Consider the following 18,984-nt stretch of genomic DNA (forward strand, 5'->3'; position numbering starts at 1 on the left):
TGGCACCGCATTCTCGTCTTGACATTTAAAAATCGACTTATATATTAGTAATTTGGATTTTTATTAGGTGTACAAACAGTTTGGAAAATGGGAGGCGTTCAAAAGAAAAAGGTATGTTCAAACTGTGAACCGCAGATACTTATAAAGGGCCTAAGCACCGGAGCTAATGTTAGCATCACATGTTGTGGAGAAACTGGATTCACACACATCGGGGTTTGTGGTCCCCTGAGGTGTGTTTCTGTGGTTTGTGTGTCCTAATGTATTGTAATGTAATGTGGTGTTGTGTTTAGTTCGATAGGGGAGCGGCCACCAACTACATCACCAGGAACAGAGCCCGCAAGAAGCTGCAGCTCAGCCTGGCCGACTTCAGGTACTGAGAGGAGAGGCATTCCACAACCACGGAGATCAGCATACACACACATGACCATTCATACAGAGAACTACATTTACATTAAGGGCATTTAGCTGACGATTTTATCAAAAGGGACTTACGTACATTTGTCAGAAGAAAGAAAAAACATATCTCTGTCGGTACAGTATGGATGTTCATAGAAACAAGTGCCAAGCACTAACGATCACTAGGTTAACCCATTCCCCGTACACAACAGAGACAGCTGGGATAAGATGCTACACAATGCCCAGTACTCTTTTAAAGTGCAAAACGTACAACATACAATAAGTGCGTAAGGCTATGCAGAGTCTGGGTGAACTCTGAACAAGTGAGTCTCATGTATTTTGCAGCACACATCATTCCATGTGTAATATTAACGGCTCTGTGATCTGTGTTTAATGCGCTCGGTTCCCAGGCGCCTGTGCATCCTGAAGGGCATCTACCCCCATGAGCCCAAACACAAGAAGAAGGTCAACAGGGGCTCCACGGCCCCCCGGACCTTCTACCTGATGAAGGACATCCGCTTCCTGCTGCATGAGCCAATCGTTGGCAAGTTCAGAGAGTACAAGGTGTGTGTTGGTGTAACGGATACGTGGTACCAGTATCACAGATACTCACTCTGCTACGGTCCGATCTATTGGCAGTGTTTGTATGGAGGAGCTGGTAGGACGTATCAACTAATGTCGTTTGATAGGGAGGGTAGATTAAAGTGAGGGCTAATGTATTTAATGTGCTTCTTTACACTTTATCCAATTCGCTAAAGTGATCTGGGTGGCATGTGCCGGTTTGTCTCTTCCTCAGATCTTTGTCCGCAAACTCCGGAAGGCGTACGGAAAGTCTGAGTGGAGCGGAGTCACCAGGCTGAAGGACAACAAGCCCGTCTACAAGCTGGACCACATCATCAAGGAGAGGTGAGAGCTGCTGCTACCGGCGGCCGCCACAGGGGGGCGCCGACGGGCTGCGGTCATTAATGGGATGCAAGAGCACTTTAGGTGAACAAGGACAACAACAACAACGTGATGAAGTGAACTAGGGCTGCAACTAACGATTCTCGGAATAATTGATTAATCTGTCCATTATTTTTTCGATGAATCTTATAAAAAAAGAAACATTTGTAATGGGCCCATCTTTATTAAAAAACTGAACATTACTTCAAATTCACAGTGCAGACTGAAGTGTAAAAACACCAGGTTATTGCTCCAACGTCCCGGAACTATTGAAAGTAATATTAAATGATAAAAAAACATAACTGGGATAACACAAAAAAAATGATATATATATATATATATATATATATATATATATATATATATATATGGGATGTCCATGGTTAACCGGTCAACCGATAAGTTCTTTAACCGGTAAATACTGACGGTGAAAAATAAATTAAATCATATTAATTTCTCTCAGATGACAGAAGATTTTTTTTTTGATATGGAGACCATTTTCGAGACTCCTTTAAATAGAACTTGTATTGCTTTAATTGCTGATAAGATGATCATAGTTCACGATAGGACGTTAAACAGGTCATAATTCCATCTTTACTATCTATTTTATATTGCTGGAAACCAAGTTTTCGCCAAAATCTCAAATTTTCTTTTTATTTTGAGTTGCATTTGAACGCATCATTCACATTACTGAGCCGACCTCAACACATCACATTTGACACTATTTGCGACTTTTTTTTAAGCTAACTAGCTCTATATCCTGCCAATTTTAATACTGAGTTGAAGGAGTTTTTTTAAACCAAAAACAGTGAAGGTACAACAATTTATACAGGCCTACAGTCCAGTGTTAAGATATGACCAAAATACAAGCTGTGGTCGCTCTCACTAAAGCTCGCTGTGGGCGTGCGTGAACCAACCTGTCGGCGGCTGGCTGTAAACTGTGCCGCGCCTACGAGTGACGTATCGTGCGACTCAACGAATCGATGACCAAATTCGTTGCCAACGCTTTTAGTAATCGATTTTATAAATTTGTTTATCAATTTAGCAGCTCTAAAATGAACCTTAAAGCAGAAATGCAAAGAAGCACTCCGCGTGCCATATGTACCCAGGGTACAGCATGGAGAACACCCAGGGTACAGCATGGAGAACACCCGGGGTACAGCTTGGAGAACACCCAGGGTACAGCTTGGAGAACACACAGGACCTCAAACTACTGGTCCTCTCCATGTGTGCACTAAGATTTCATCTTTAGTTGGTGAATGGTTGTCTCCTTCTATAAGATTGGGTTCTCGATAAGTGATACGCACTTTTATCGTTACGATCAGAAGATATGCCCTTAAAATGACCACAAAAGCAAGCTGGGAACATCAGAAAGGAAAGTGATTTATTATATAAAATAAAACTGCAAGCTTGGCTCCAACGGCGGACTGCCTCTGCGCCCCCAGGTACCCCACCTTCATCGACGCCCTCCGTGACGTGGACGACGCCCTCTCCATGGGCTTCCTATTCTCCACCTTCGCCCGCACGGGCAAGTGCCACGTCCAGACCATCCAGCTGTGCAGGCGGCTGACCGTGGAGTGGATGAACTACGTCATCACCTCGCGCGCCCTCAAAAAGGTACCCCACCCCACAGTGTACCCCCTCTACTATTACATTTTTTTATGACCATAATGTGTGTCCGGTCTGTTTGGCAGTGTTAACTTTAAACATTAAGAGGATTCGAAAGGAGTAACTTTCATCTAGAACAGGATTTGGGATTTAGGGACCTGATCAGTATTAATACAGTAGTTTCACTTTATCTTTTAAGTGGATAGTTTATTCATTCTTAACCTGTCGATATTTAGTTTGATTGTATGCTGCTGTGGGGACCGACGTTCCCCTCAGTCAGGATGGATGAGGTTCCCTGCCTCCGCGTTCCACTGGGCTGTTGGTTCTGTTGTCATGGTAGCGGTGGACTGCTGTGGGGACCGACGTTCCCCTCAGTCAGGATGGATGAGGTTCCCTGCCTCCGCGTTCCACTGGGCTGTTGGTTCTGTTGTCATGGTAGCGGTGGACTGCAGCCCTAGCCCCTGACTCCCTGTGGTCCTGTCTAGGTGTTCCTCTCCATCAAGGGGATCTATTACCAGGCCGAGGTCCTGGGACAGACCATCACCTGGCTGGTGCCTTACCAGTTCTCCCACGACGTAAGTTCATCCTGAAGTCCCGCAGCCTGTTGACGTCCTGAGCTCCGCCGGCCTCGATAACCGTCTTCACGTGGTCATCAGAATAGACGCTTTCTGTTGACCTCGTGGTAAATGGACTGCATTTGTACAGTGCTTCTCTAACCACTAGCCACTCAGAGCGCTTTACAATATTGCCTTAAGATTCACCCATTCATTAACCCATTCACACACCGACGGCGGTGCCAGCCATGCAGGGCGACAGCCGGCTCGTCGGGAGCTGAAGCGTTTATTAACACTGAGGAGCGTTTGTTATCGTGTGTGGAGTGTGACCGTCGGGCGTTGCCTCTGGAAGGTGGAGTAACGATGGGTTTGTGTCTCTGCTCCTCCAGCACCCCACCGACGTGGACTACAGGGTCATGGCCACCTTCACAGAGATGTACACCACTCTCATGGGCTTCATCAACTTCCGCCTGTACAGCTCCCTCAACCTGGTGTACCCCCCCAAGGTATGAGACCCTTGGTTCTCGCTAAACGTGTAGCTATTTAGTTATAGTACCTAGTTATGCAGCATCTTACCCTAGCTGTCTCTGTTGTACACGGGGAATGGGTTAACCTAGCGATGGTTAGTGCTTTGCATTTGGTTCTATGAACATCCTCACTGTACCCACAGCAATATTTCTTCATTTCATGACAAATGTACTTATTGTAAGTCGCTTTGGATAAAAGCGTCTGCTATATGCCATGAATGTAAACGTCAATGTGAAGTGTTATTGACTGCATTGTTGATCCCCTTGGTGCCGGCCCTGTAAGGCTCCAACCTGTGGGCCGCCCCTTTAAGGCTCCACCCTGTGGGCCGCCCCTTTAAGGCTCCCTCCTGCGCAGCACTGACCTCCTCTCTCCTCCTCTGTCCTCCTCTCTCCTCCCCTCTCCTCCTCTCTCCTCCTCTCTCCTCCTCTCTCCTCCTCTCTTCTCCTCCTCTCTTCTCCTCCTCTCTTCTCCTCCTCTCTCCTCCTCTCCTCCTCTCTTCTCCTCCTCTCTTCTCCTCTCTCCGTGTCTCCAGTTGGACTCCAAGGCCAGCGGGGCGTTGCTGAAGGGGGAGGATGACGGCGACTACGCCCTGGACTCTGAGAGCTACATGGAGGTGAGACGGGCTCCAGGGGTCCCCCGGGGGTTAGACGGGGTCCGGGGGTCACCTGGGGGTGAGACGGGGTCCGGGGGTCACATGGGGCGCAGAGGTCAGCTGGTCTGAGGGGTCGACCATCACTGCCCACCACTGTTGGTTGCAGATCTGTCATAAGATGTGAGATGATGGTTCTCTGTTAGGTACACTTCTAAGACCTGGGAACACTGGCATGAGGGCCTTTCTTCTTTCCTTTATATATTTATGTAATGTGTTGTATGTAATGTTTGCCTTGTGGGCCTCGAGCCTGTATTCAAGTTGATATTATATATGACGTTTAATATAACGATCATATCCTTCTCTGCTGCCCATGGTTGTTAGAATGTGCTTCTGCCGGCCTCTTTCTAAGAAGCACTAAACCTTTTTATACGGTGGGAAACTATGTCAAAGTACGTCATTTAGGCCCAATCCCATTTCTACCCCTTACCCCTTCCCCTCCCCCTCGTTCTGAAGGGGTAAGGTGGAAGGGGGGAGGGGTGGAAATGGGATTGGGCCTTAGAATTGTGATTGCAGTAACATGGGGCTATATCTCTGATCAATGTGGAGTGTTTTAGAGCAGTGGTCCCCAACCTTTTCAGCATCAAGGACCGGTATGATTCTCCAAAAAGTTTCGCGGACCGGGGGGGGGGGGGGGGGGGGTTGGGTTATGTTGTATGCAATCTAACAACTGCATATAGACTTATGGCATGTAAAAGAGTGACAGTATTGCAAAGTAAATTGAGTTTATTAACCTGTTAAGCCCTAGGCCTATTTCACAGGCCTCCTGCCCGAAATGACATGCCCAAAATGAATAGAGTATGCCTCCACAACTACAAGGGCTATATGAACAAAGTTTGTTTCAAAAAGAAGGTAACACCTGCAGTGATGTTGCTAGGTACGCGTCCTGCGTCCCTGACGCATTAAAATCTGAAAGGACGCACTAAACTCACTATCCATGCGTCCCGGGACGCATCTCATTTTCCCCATGAAAAACGATACATTGTGAACATTAAACAACTCGTGTTTAATCACAGCATCTACTTGGCGCAGACGTGATCCCCTGTACAAAGTATCGCGACATGCTAATTTAGCCGCTACCAAAACAACTAGCTCGTCACCGCTGATTTCATTTCAACAATTAAAAATACGAACTTCATAGTAAATAAACCCACGTTTCCACTGCTCGATGCTGTGCTCATTCGTGTCGAATGAGCAAATCAAACAGGATTTTTTTGCAATCCTTCTGATTGAATATATGTACATTTATGACAAAATCGTGAGGACTAGGCTTGTGACACACACACACACACACACACACACAAATGTGGCGCTCGCTCGGTAATAGCTCATTGGCGCCACCTAGTGATCATTATGTGCAAATGCACAGCCTCATTAAAATGACTTGGGGGTCATTTGACCCCTCTTGCGGCGCTAGGAGTAGGTAAAAATGGCCCGGCGTTTCTAGTGTTAAACATGAACGGTTGAGTACTCCAGCTCTAACCATATCATACCACCATCAAGGAGTTTAACACTATTAATTTAATTTAAGAAATAGAATAATAATAAAAAAGAAACACATTTTTTAAACTGGGGAGTCGACTCGGGACCCATTGAATTTCTCAGGGACCCACCCAACTCGCCACCTGTGGGTCCCGGGGACTCACTACATTGATAACCTATCAACATCACTGCACCTGTGAGGTGGCTGCAGAAATGTCAGAATCAATATAGATGTTATTGTGTCAGAGTTAATTCAGCTAGAACATAGTAAGAAATGTAAATTTTTGCCTAGAGAAAACACATTATTTAGAGTGAATACCACCTTGAAACTATGGGATAGTAGCCCAGAACCTTTAGGGAAACATATAACAATATCTGATGAGTACCCTGTTCCAGGTTAAATGCTAATAAAGTGAATAAAGTGATTTTAGAGAGGTTTTAGTACAGGTAGGTCTAGGCGGACTAAACGGTGCCATTTGGGGCACCATCAGTGCCATTTGACCTTTCTAAGGTACCAGACTGTAAAACTAATTTTATTTCAGTGACATATCACTATAGGTATTCATTCCATCCAAATTCAACAGTTTTGACTTGTTTTGAAAATTCACCCAGACCTCTATACATTTTCCCAGTCAAAGAAAACCATACAATCAAAATTAAGTTTGACTCCAATTGGAGCAGATATATTTGAGAACAACATATAATAAAACCAAACTCTAAAAACAAAGGTAAAAACTACAATCACTAGGGATAAAGATATATATATATATATAACACGCTGGCAGCAACTAACTAAAACTAACTATATACACTAAGGGCTGTCATGCCACTGCTGGATATACCCAAGATATCTTGGGTTTGCATTGGTCAATTTGGATGATTGACACCTCTACCGAACCGTCAGAGCCAATAGCGTCGAGGGACAGTCAAATCGAGGGACCCAAATCCATGTAAAAAAACACCATTCGCCATTCAAAAGTATAACACTGTATAACGTTTTTTATTTGTTTGGTTTATTTTGCTCTTCTTTGGCTGCTAGTTCAGTGAGTTTTCGTCGTAGAGTGATGAAAGTTATATCATTGGAATCTGCGGAGCCTCGGCTTTCATATGACGTATAGTGTGGGTGGCATGAATCAGCGGCGGCCAGTATGCGCGCATGCACGTTTTGCGTGTTTTGCTATGGGCTCATTTAGTTGCTTGGTGTTAGAATTGTGTTTTGTTTAGGTAAAAATGGTTATCATAGGCTTTTAGCCGAGCTTCTTCCCGTTACGTGGGTATGCACCATGGATAGTTGGAGCATGGTGGTGTTGTTTACAGCTGTTTACAGCACATGTTGGCGCAGCTGCCCCCGTCTCCGGGGGCGCTCGGGTTTAAGAGGTTAAGTGTGCATGCATGAATTTTTATTTTTTTTTTCTAGTCATGTCATAGCCTCGTTAAACTACGGCCCGGTTAGGAATGTCCTGCGGCCCGGTACCGGTCCGCGGCCCGGTGGTTGGGGACCGCTGTTTTAGAGCATGTAGTGTGTGCGTGCGTGTGCGTGTACACATGAATAACTTGAACTGATGCGTTGCAGAAACTGTCGGCGCTGAGCTCCTGCCTGGCCCGGGTGGTCTCCTCCGTGGAGGAGGACGAGGCACAGATGGACCACTTCCCAGTGGAGGGGGTGAGGACACCAGGCTGAGCTCTGCTCTCTCGCTCTCTCTCGCTCTCCTTATGTCTCTCTCTCCTTATCTCGCTCTCTCTCTGTCCTTATGTCTCTCGCTCTCCTTATCTCTCTCTCGCTCTCCTTATGTCTCTCTCCTTACGTCTATCGCTCTCTCTCTGTCCTTATGTCTCTCGCTCTCTCTCTCTCTCTCTCACCTTATGTCTCTCTCTCCTGCTCTCTCGCTCTCTCTCTGTCCTTATGTCTCTCGCTCTCTCTCTCTCTCTCTCCTTATGTCTCTCCCTCTCTCTCGTTTGGGGATCTGGTTCTAGGCGTTGTTGCTTCAGAGGGGCTCTCGGCGAACAGACTCTGAGCTTCTCTGCACTTCAGTTCCATGAATCTCCTTCCACTAACATAACGTCTGCGCCTCTGACTTATTGTTTTGGTCGTCCTGACGATACGTTTTGCAGCAGCAAAGATTCTCTAAACTCTTCTGAACCGAGTGTCTGGTGACTCTTTGTGTTTCAGGAGGATGTGGAGCAGATGGAGGCCAGGGAGAAGGAACACAAGGAGCAGGAGGCCCAGAGGAGGCTCTTCGAAGGCCTCAAGTTCTTCGTCAACAGAGAAGTGCCCAGAGAGTCTCTGGCCTTCGTCCTCAGGTGGGTGAGGGCCGACTGAAGAGAGCCCGTCAGGATGACACGCGTTAACACTCTTAACCCTAGCGTCATCAGGACCACAGACAGAAGGTCACATGTGCAGGCTGGAAAGGCTTTAGAAATATTTCTAGTGCCACTTTTTGTTGAACTGATTAGACTGATTTCAGTTGTGCTTTAGCCCTAGATAAGTTCCACTCGTTGGACAACTCGGACTGATTTAAAGCCTTTTGTGCAGCACGCTGTTAGTATTCCGACCTGTGAGACCCCAGAGTCCTGCTGAAGCACCGAGTGTAAGACGACGACGTGTCTGCCCCCTGCTGCCTCCAGGTGTTTCGGCGCGCAGGTGTCCTGGGACAAGTCTCTGTGCATCGGCGCCGCGTACGACGTCACGGACGAGACCATCACCCACCACATCGCCGACCGGCCCAACATGGAGAAGCAGTACATCAACAGGTGAGTCGTCACACCTGTGGGTTCGGCCGACTCGAAGCAGACTAACTCTGCGGCCCGCAGAGCTGCGCCGACAACTTTGAGGACAACAGAGTGGGTCTCCCCTGGATAGCTCTTGGTTCGTTAATGAGTTATAATGTTATGGAGACCAGTCAATGTGTTTCATGGTTCCTAAGTTAGCCTTCTATTACAATGATGAGGTTACCTTAAAAGATATGAAGCCAAACAAGAGCAGCATGGTGATAATGGGTATATGTCGCCCATGTTTGTGTACAATTCAGCACACAAACCAGTTACTAGCCTGTATGTTCTTGTATTGTGTGTTGTTATTGGCCTGTGTGTTTCCTGTTTTGTGTCTTATTAGTATGTGTGTTTTCCTGTACTGTGTGTTTCCTGTGTTGTTATTGGTCTGTGTGTTTCCTGTATTGTGTGTTATTAGTGTGCGTGTGTTTCCTGTACTGTGTGTTTCCTGTGTTGTTATTGGTCTGTGTGTTTCCTGTATTGTGTGTTATTAGTGTGAGTGTGTTTCCTGTATTGTGTGTTTCCAGTGTGTTATTGGTCTGTGTGTTTCCTGTATTGTGTGTTATTGGTTTGCGTGTGTTTCCTGTATTGTGTTTCCGGTGTGTTATTGGTCTGTGTGTTTCCTTTGTTATGGGTCAGTGCTTCCTGTATTGAGTGTTTCCTGTGTTGTCATTGGTCTATGCTTCCTGTATTAGCCCTGAGTAACCAGGGTGCGCCCCCTTGTGTCCGCTCCAGGTACTACATCCAGCCCCAGTGGGTCTACGACTCCATCAACTCAAAGATCTGCCTCCCGGTGGAGGACTACTTCCTCGGGGTCACGCTGCCCCCCCACCTCTCCCCCTTCGTGGAGGAAAAGGAGGGAGACTACGTCCCCCCGGAGAAGCTCAGGATCATGGCCCTGCAGCGGGGCGAGGCCATAGGTACGCAGCACACCTGGAGGGGAGGGGGCTGCCCTGATTGGCTGATGGGTCACACATGGAGGGGGAGACGGCTCCGCTGATTGGCTGATGGGTCACATTAGCCAGCTCTACTGATTGGCTGATGGGGTCACACCTTAAGGGAGAGACGGCTCCGCTGATTGGCTGATTGGCTGATGGGTTGGCTGATTGACACACCTGTCCTCTGAGTCTGTAGTGAGGGGTTGGGTACCATGGAGACCTAGCTAACAGATTTTTTTTCAATTCTAGTGCAAGATGAGGATGAGGAAGACGACGAAGATGATGATGACGAAGACGAGGAGGAGGAGGAAGAGGAGGAGGAAGAGGAAGAGGAGGAGAAGGAAGATGAACAGAATCTGAAGAAGATGGAGACGCAGCGGTCCCAGGGCAAGGTAAGGCTGCTCCGAGGCCGGCCTCACGCTCTGAACCCGACCTCTGACCTGGGCCTGACCTCTGACCTCTGCTCCTACAGTCGCTCTCAGTGAAGGTGACCCCCGGCAAGGTGAAGAAGGAGGACCGCGGGCGGCTGGAGCAGGAGGAGAAGGCGGAGGAGAAGCGTCTGGCCATCATGATGATGAAGAAGAAGGAGAAGTACCTCTACGACAAGATCATGTTCGGGAAGAAACGCAAAGTCCGCGAGGTGAGTCCCACGAGAGACCAGATCTCACCACTCGGCTTGTTAACGTTTTTATCAGTGATTCAGGCCGAAATATAAAATGATCAAATCATCTGATGGTTCCTCACGATCCGCGAGCTGCCCGCCCAATAGGCAGGGCTGTCAAAAAAACAGTTCTCTGTAGACAGCCTACGCTCCGAGCGTACACAAAAACAAATGGTACTACGGTTATTAGTGTTTATTCATTGGTCTGGGACGGTATATCTAAAGGGTTATTAGTGTTTATTCATTGATCTGGGACGGTATATCTAAGGGGTTATTAGTGTTTATTCATTGATCTGGGACGGTATATCTAAAGGGTTATTAGTGTCTATTCATTGATCTGGGACGGTATATCTGAAGGGTTATTAGTGTTTATTCATTGGTCTGGGACGGTATATCTAAATTGTTGTTTCCCATTACAGGCGAACAAGCTGACCGCCAAGAGGAAGGCCCACGACGACGCCAGCAAGACAGACAAGAAGAAGAAGGCCAAGAAGCAGTAGCGGTGTGTGTGTGCGCCCGTCCCCCAGCGGGCATCACGGGGCCGCGGTCGACGGGTCCCAGGGCAGACCGCTCCGCCGAGGGGGCGGGAGTGGAAGTGTTGGCGAGTGTGACATCACTTCCTCTTTGTTTGTTTGAACTCTCTATTTCCTACTTATTTTAAGCTGTTGTATACTTTACGTGTTGCTCTGTAAAATAAAAGACTTAATAAGTATGTGGCCTGTTCATGCCCACTCAAAGGAGATTGTAGATGTCATCACTTTACCCACTCAACGCGCTGATGGGAGCTCCCACAGCGAGGAGAACGCCATGTCCTGGAGGTGGAAGCTTCCGGAACAAAGTGTTCAAGCGACCGCACTCGGGCTGGGCGGAGTGAGGGACGGTCCACTGGGGGTCGGAGGGGGGGGGGGGGGGGGGATTGTTCTGATGCCCGGCGGGCCGGATGTGGGCGTCGCTGACGTCAAAGCGCTGACTCCATGTGCTGTTGCTGGGGGGGGGGGGGGGCTTACATCACTGGATGACCCTCCCCTCACCCCGCGACCCGCGCCCCCCCTCCTCCCCACTCGCATTTGCATTCCACTTCTCTGAGCAGTCCGGGGCTCGGCCTGGCACCGGGTGCGCGCCGGGCCCACAATGGGCCCAGTGTTGCTGCCGCTCCGTGGTACAGCAGGGGCGGCCGGCCGCATGCCTCCCCGGCCCCAGCCCCTCCGCCGGGCCGCCAGGACGACCAGGGTGCACACTGGACCAGCAGCCCTGAGACTTTATGAACACATATTGCTGCACCCTGGCAGCTAGGGCGAGATGGACTCTGCAAGCTGGTGGGAGCCCCCCCGCCCCTGGGATGGATGACCTCCCTGCTCTGGGCAGAACGTCGGTCTCAATCATCACACAGCTTTCATGTTTCTAGTGGGACCTAGAGGGTTGTAGAACCCCTTAAAAAATATTTTAAACACGTGAGTGCGTGTGTAGCCTACATCTTTGTCTAAATACATTACCGTTGTTTTACAACTTCTTGAATCATAACCAATCGCCGAAACTATCGCTAAATTTAAAAAACAATCAGAATTTACTGCGTGTTTTGCGCCTGAGGCTTTACAGCCCGATTCTGCAGCATAGGTTTACTTTCCGATTGTATTTGCGGACAAAAGAGTGAGGATCCTGTCCGTCCGGCTGTCAGTCGATGAACACACAGCCTGCAGGTATATGTGCGTGTGTGGTATATACAAATATATCCCCACGGCATTTCCAGCGCTACCGCAGATATACCCTCGCTTTGTATACCAGGGCCGTCCTGCGTGGTCGACCATGCGCTCCATAGTTCATAAAGACCCCATAGAGGCCTGGAGCTCTCACAGCGCTGCTTAAACAATGCAGAAGGATTGAACCAGCGTCACAATTGAACCTTTTGTATCTTAGCCTCGCTGTAATCATTCATTTTATATTATGTTTCCCACCCCGCGCACACACGCACACGCACACGCACACACTCCTATCAGCTTGCAGCACAGACTCCGGTGTCTCAATGGGCCCACTGTGTGACCCGCAGAATGGGCTTCTGGAACGCGGATCTGTTGCCTCGAGTCTTCTCTCTCTCTCTCTCTCTCTCTCTCTCTCTCTCTCTCTCTCTCTCTCTCTCTCTCTCTCTCTCTCCCCCCCCCCCCCCTTCTCCTTTATGAGTTATGAGTCCCCCGGCAGTAGATCACTGACGTCACGCGCGGCTAAATGAGCTTCCCCGCGGTGCTTCTCAGCAGGTTGACAATTACCTGCTGCTGAGGACAAATTAAACGGCGTGCGTACGACCCCAGCATCGGTTGAAGAGAGTGAGGGAGAGAGAGAGAGGGGGGGAGAGGGAGTGAGGGAGAGGAATAGAGAGAGGCGGGGGGGGGGAGAGAGAGAGAGAGAGCGGGGGAGAAAGAGAGAGGGAGAAAGAGAGGGAGAGAGAGAGAGAGAGCTGCCAGTAGGATTGATCTCTGTCGGTTTGAGGAAAGTGTTGGACTAGGGTGGACTATTGGTCTAAAGTTGGTTATTTAAATACTGAAGATTGAAGCATCTCCACTTCAGAATGAACAAATGTTTCGGTTGGACCTACTCAAGAAGGTAAGAGTCTTCTGAAGAGTTTACTCTGATAACAATGAGTTGAATTTAGGTCTACAAGACATTTGCTTCTGATTCTCTTTGACATTAGAAGTTGTAGGACTAGACAAAAATCAATGTAGGTATAATCATAAACTACAGTAAGTATAGGACTACATTGTTTACATGGACACATCTGATCCGCATAGATTTCTATGCGGGATAGAAAATGATCATATCTACGCCTCATTCGGAATACAATTATCTGTTCGGCATAGAATCCTATGCCGAATAGAAGAGGTGGTGTAGTCCGTTTTAATCGACATGTATACACTTATTCCGAATAGATTGGGGTTTAATTTAGAGCAGCTGCAGTAGTTTGCAATTGGTCCACTGAGCTCCGTCGGTACTTTTATGCACACTGAACTTGACCGCTGTTGTTACAACTCCGTAAGTAGTCCGGTAAGCGTGTCCAGTTGCTAAGCGACGGGACATGGGTGTTTATTAATGACGCGTTCGCGTCGCGTATCGTAGTTTCCACGCGCGTCCGAGATAACTGAGATAACTGTAAATGAGTAGGCTACTACTCATTTACTCAAAACAAAAATTATATGTTTTTATTAGCTAAAAACATAATTTGCCGAAATTGAGTGATGGTTAACCAATTAAGAACAAACAACGGTGGGCCTCTTCATAACTAATTTACATATTTTTTTAATTCATTAATGTTTTTTTTTTATTTTTTTATTTTTTACAAACCTTAATTTTTGGTGCCCCCCTCCTACTTGGTGCCGCACTCTGCGTACTCTGCGTATAGGGAGCGGCGGGCCTACTTTTGCAGGCTGGACGTTAAAATACTTCTAACTTAAGAGACGCTCTCTCCCACCAGTCTTGGCTGCGGACTCGCATTCAAATTCCTCTTGTTTGCGGCGGAGGGTGGGGGTAAATATAAAGATCGGACGTAGCTGTGCCAGGCCCGGTTCTACGGGGGTGCATAAGCATGCATTGCACCCCCAAAAAAATTGTTTGCACCCTCAATTGAAAAAAATAAATAAAATAAAAAAGTTTTTTTTTTTTATAAATATGATAAAAATAATAAAATACTTGTTCACAAAACAAATTGTAATTAAACTTGTGACAATATCCATTGAATACCGTTGAGATATGAGCGAGCGTCCAACATCACTCTGACTGTTCACCAAACTGACAAAATATCTCCGCATTTATGTATGGTGTTTTGTTTATATGTTGCTTGGCAACAGTCCGCTCAGTGGGGAATGGGGATCTATTTTTGTTGCTGGAAGCAATTTCATTCGTTTATATGATTAAATAAACAAACAAATCACAATCTATTGTCAATCATTATTATTAACAGTACATTTACTAGTATAACTGTTGTTTAAAGCAATAACACACTCGAAATATCCTGCCACAATTTATAAAAAATAAACGTTATATTTGAATTGCAGTCACATGTTTTTTCCGAGAATTCGGTTCTTTTTTACACCTCACACATCACACATATCAAAAACCTATCTCATATTCAAAGCTATCTAAGATATCAATAAGCTAATGTTGCAGCTGAAATGTTCTCCACATCACAAGACATGATATGATACCATCTTTTAAGCACAGTAAATGATTGTTGTCCCAACATGTCAGTAGAACTACGCAGAAGTGCTTGTCTATGGTAGAAAGGCCTGTGTGTAAAAAAGCGAAGTCTGAACTGAAGCTGGGTAGCTGGTTTTAGTATAGTACTGGTGCACCCCCTGTAATCTCAGATGCACCCCAAGGCATTCTGTTCTGGAACCGGGCCTGAGCTGTGCTGTCCTCCTTCTTAATTGAAAGAGCAGGCAGAGAAAAGCTCTCTCCTGCTGTGCATTCATTAAAATCAAATTCACAATGCCTAATAGTGATAAGACGTCCATTATGTCGCCGCCGGTCCAGAGATGTATCAGGTGTGCGCGAGAGACATAACGGAGAACTTTTGTTACTGCCATGCATTCAGTACATTCCGATCACATTTTAGGCACAGATCTCTTCCGCATCGAAATCCATGCGTATCAGATGTGCCATGTGTAAACGCGGCTAATGAGGCGCCAGGGAACCACTGTGATGCTTCCGATATGCTCAACGATGAACAGTGACCCTACCTGTTGATAAGGTGTATTTTTAATCCTCTGGGGTGGGGGCCATACTGGCCCATACTGCAAAATGTGGTTTCGATCCGATATGAAGTAACACAGGACCAGATTCACCGATATCAATATTGATGATTTTTATTCAAAGCAGCATGTGTATTTTTCATGTAGGGGATAGCAGTGTTTCATAATTTATAAGGTCATCATCATTGAAACACTAAATCTGAATCCATTTATCATGACTACTGAATGATATGCCAAAGGTTAGCAATGTCAGCTGAAGTGAGTGGTAGAATATCATTTATACCTGACACCTGCCTGACGCAGGTTTGATTCCCAAGAGAAGCATGTATGCAGAAAGCAATTAGCTTTCCACTGAATGCATGTTAAAACACAGGACCATTTCTCAATAATTGGTTATTTTCTTTGTACCATATACAATCTACAAAGGGGTTCATTGTCACTTCAGAGCATTCAAATGAAAGACAGACAGCGGAAAAAAATTGTGTTAGAAAAGTATTTCCAACCCCTGTATTAGACCATCTTTAGACTATAATCTGTCCCAGTAACATCTAGCGAGGATGAGGCTCTTCATTGCTATCTGCTCTGGATCTCTCTCTTACCCCAGTTCCCAACCCAACCAGATAGAACACTTTCTTGGACATATGAGGTCTCAATCGTTATGAGGAGGAGAATCTGTTACGAGAGACGAGGTCATCCTATTACCAGACCAGAAGGCCGACTGGCGCCCGAACAGGATCGCTTTACACACAGATACATTATTCAGTCTGGGGCCGGTGGACAGAGAACCCAGTAGGGGTCACCCTGAAGTGACTGTTTCAAAAGGCACGCCATCTCGGCTCACCTATACTGTCCCTGCTCCAGAAAACAGAAAAGATCCTCTCCGAATGTGTTTGGATCACATCCAGACCTGAGGCCTGGTGCCATGGTGTCTGGTGAGCCGACCCCTGCAGAACCCATGGGCTCACTACTCTTTCAGAAACAGTGCTGCCTCATTGGTCCCACCCCTGCAAAGATAATCGTGCGTTGGTGTAAATCTCCTTCTTCTTCTCCTGATGTTGTCTTGTGTTCCGTGTCTTCGAAGGTAATTTGGATCATGGTCGGCAAGCAAGGAAGACAATGGAGGTCGATGTGCAAGGGCTTGGTCCTGGGCACTCTGCTCACCAGCTGCATGATCCTGCTCTACTGCCTCTCCTCTCTGCAGGACCGCGGCACCTTCCCAGAGTAAGAGTCCTCCCGGTTCACACGGCAAACACACGCAGGATTCACTGCGGCAGAATCTTAAAATACACAAATAAACAGGATTCATGTATTTACTTTTGATAATTTGAATTTAAAAAAGCACCTATCGTAACTAGAGGATGATACTGAGACCAGGAGGCCTTTCCCACTACAAAGAGGAGTCCGTGGACCTTTGTGAGGACCTTATTGATGACACAACCATATTTAAGCCGCTTCAGTTGTTAACATCATATAATTAAGATCATATTTTATTAATGTATTACATTTTCACGACACTATTAAAGCTTCTGCTCGTAGAATTCGAGATGTGTATAGAGGCCGAATCCTAGTAATGTCCCTGCTCCCTCCCTCCTCCCTCCCTCCCTCCTCCCTCCCTCTCTCCCTCCCTCCCTCCTCCCTCTCTCCCTCCCTCCCTCCCTCCCTCCCTCCCTCCCTCCCCCCCTCCCTCCTCCCTCCCTCTCTCCCTCCCTCCCTCCCTCCTCCCTCCCTCCCTCTGTTTTCCTGCCTCTGAGGAGTGCTGCGTCACACACCTGTGGGTCACCCATGATAGCAGTGTGTACATCCTTATGATGGCCATGAAAGATTGATATCCTGGACCAATCAAGGCAGAGAAGCCGCAAGCTAAAGTCTAAAATGGAAATAGTCCCATACAGCGGCAGTCAATCAGAGCAGACTCACTGAGCGCTTCACCCCATATGGGCTTTAGACTCAGACTCTCCTCAGATTGAACGCGCTGGTCTGATGGATGGGGAACGTCATGATGCCCTCGTCTCGTCTCTCTCTGCAGGGTTCCTGTTCCTTACTCTTGTGCCCACCGCCCCGCCAACTCGCCGCCGACCACCAACGGCTCGGACCCCCGGCCGGGCGCGCCCCTCTGCAGCCCCAAGGTGGACGTCATGTTCATGAAGACCCATAAGACCGCCAGCAGCACGCTCATCAACATCCTGTTCCGTTTCGGCGAGAAGCACCGCCTCAAGTTCGCCTTCCCCAGCAGCAGGAACGACTTCCTCTACCCGGCGTTCTTCCAGCGCTCGCAGGTGAAGGACTTCAAGCCCGGCATGTGCTTCAACATCGTGTGTAACCACATGCGCTTCGACGCCGCCGAGGTGGCCAAGCTGCTGCCCGCCGACACGGCCTACGTGACCATCCTGCGGGACCCCGCCGAGCTATTCGAGTCCTCCTTCCACTACTTCGGCCGCACGGCCCCGCTGACCTGGAAGATCCCCGGGGAGGACAAGCTCCGGGAGTTCCTGCGTGACCCTCACCACTACTACGACCCCGAGGGCTTCAACGCCTTCTACCTGAAGAACCTGCTGTTCTTCGACCTGGGGCAGGACAACGGCCTGGAGCCCGGAGACCCGCGCGTGGACCAGGGCATCCGGGCCATCGCCGACCGCTTCCACCTGGTCATGCTGGCGGAGCACTTTGAGGAGTCGCTCATCCTGCTGAAGGACGCCCTCTGCTGGGAGACAGAGGACCTGCTCTTCTTCAGGCTCAACGAGAGGAAGGGCTCCACGGTGTCCAAGCTGGAGCCCGAGCTGAGGGCAAAAGCCCTGGAGTGGAACGCCGTGGACTGGAAGCTCTACCAGCACTTCAACGCCACCTTCTGGAGGAAAGTGGACGCGTACGGACGCCAGCGTATGGCGGAGGACGTGGAGGAGCTCCGACGGAGGAACGCCGAGATGGCGGCCCTCTGCATCGAGGGGGGCCATGCCGTGGAGGCCACCCGCATTCAGGAGAAGGACATGCTGCCCTGGCAGCCCATCGGGGAGAAGTCCATCATGGGCTACAACCTGAAGAAGAACGTGGACAAGAGGCATCGCAAGGTGTGCCGCAAGATGCTGATGCCAGAGTTACAGTATCTGACGGAGATGGGAGTCAACCTGTGGATCACCAAGCTGTGGGGTCACGTCAGAGACGTCATTAACTGGTGACCCGCTACGCAGACTGGGAGAGGACCATTACAGTGCTATTAAAACAATGAAACAGTGGAGGGTGTGGGAGAGCTGTGCAAACTATTGTTTTGTTTGTCTTTAGTCTGGGTCACGTCCATCGTCTTACTGTGACCGTACCTACTGAAGAAGAGGCTCCTCTTGTTTGTAAATATTTGTATATTTTTGCCATGTGTAATATATCTGATGGACGCTTGTAAAAACGATATTGACCATCAGACAATCTTAAGAATTTTGAAACACATAATTTCATATGTGAGGGAGGTTGACTCTATATTATTGTCAATGTATGCAGTTGAATAATACAACTTTTATGTTCTGAGTTTATTTTCATTATTTGAACTGCAATGGTACACACACACACACACACACTCTCTCACACACACACACACACACACACACACACACACACACACACACACACACACACACACACACACACACACACACACACACACACACACACACACTCTCCATAACTACTCTTATAACCAATAATAAATATGTCAATATTTTACTGTCATACAAAC

At 47.8% G+C, this 18,984-nt stretch overlaps 2 protein-coding genes across 2 annotated transcripts in view; both read left to right on the forward strand.

Moving 5' to 3' along the window:
- pes (pescadillo) overlaps positions 1-11,239 on the forward strand; it is an 11,302-nt gene extending 63 nt beyond the window's left edge. The window contains exons 1-15 of the mRNA XM_030370838.1: positions 1-111; positions 291-370; positions 807-960; positions 1,193-1,302; positions 2,784-2,955; positions 3,432-3,521; positions 3,890-4,006; positions 4,561-4,641; positions 7,733-7,822; positions 8,330-8,460; positions 8,785-8,910; positions 9,664-9,848; positions 10,116-10,258; positions 10,339-10,506; positions 10,947-11,239. The exon at positions 1-111 is cut by the window's left edge and continues 63 nt beyond it. Coding sequence (XP_030226698.1) covers positions 88-111; positions 291-370; positions 807-960; positions 1,193-1,302; positions 2,784-2,955; positions 3,432-3,521; positions 3,890-4,006; positions 4,561-4,641; positions 7,733-7,822; positions 8,330-8,460; positions 8,785-8,910; positions 9,664-9,848; positions 10,116-10,258; positions 10,339-10,506; positions 10,947-11,027 — 1,752 coding nt within the window. The 5' untranslated portion in view covers positions 1-87 and the 3' untranslated portion in view covers positions 11,028-11,239. The remainder of the gene's footprint in view (positions 112-290; positions 371-806; positions 961-1,192; positions 1,303-2,783; positions 2,956-3,431; positions 3,522-3,889; positions 4,007-4,560; positions 4,642-7,732; positions 7,823-8,329; positions 8,461-8,784; positions 8,911-9,663; positions 9,849-10,115; positions 10,259-10,338; positions 10,507-10,946) is intronic.
- A 1,695-nt stretch (positions 11,240-12,934) lies between these two features.
- On the forward strand, positions 12,935-18,777 carry gal3st1a (galactose-3-O-sulfotransferase 1a). The gene is made up of 3 exons (XM_030370703.1): positions 12,935-13,122; positions 16,345-16,484; positions 17,290-18,777. The coding sequence occupies exons 1-3, from the start codon at positions 13,096-13,098 to the stop codon at positions 18,434-18,436; spliced, it is 1,314 nt and encodes a 437-aa protein (XP_030226563.1). The 5' UTR covers positions 12,935-13,095; the 3' UTR covers positions 18,437-18,777.
- The last annotated feature ends 207 nt before the right edge of the window (positions 18,778-18,984 follow it).

Source organism: Gadus morhua, chromosome 11 (genome assembly GCF_902167405.1).
Source record: "Gadus morhua chromosome 11, gadMor3.0, whole genome shotgun sequence".
Taxonomy (NCBI): domain Eukaryota; kingdom Metazoa; phylum Chordata; class Actinopteri; order Gadiformes; family Gadidae; genus Gadus; species Gadus morhua.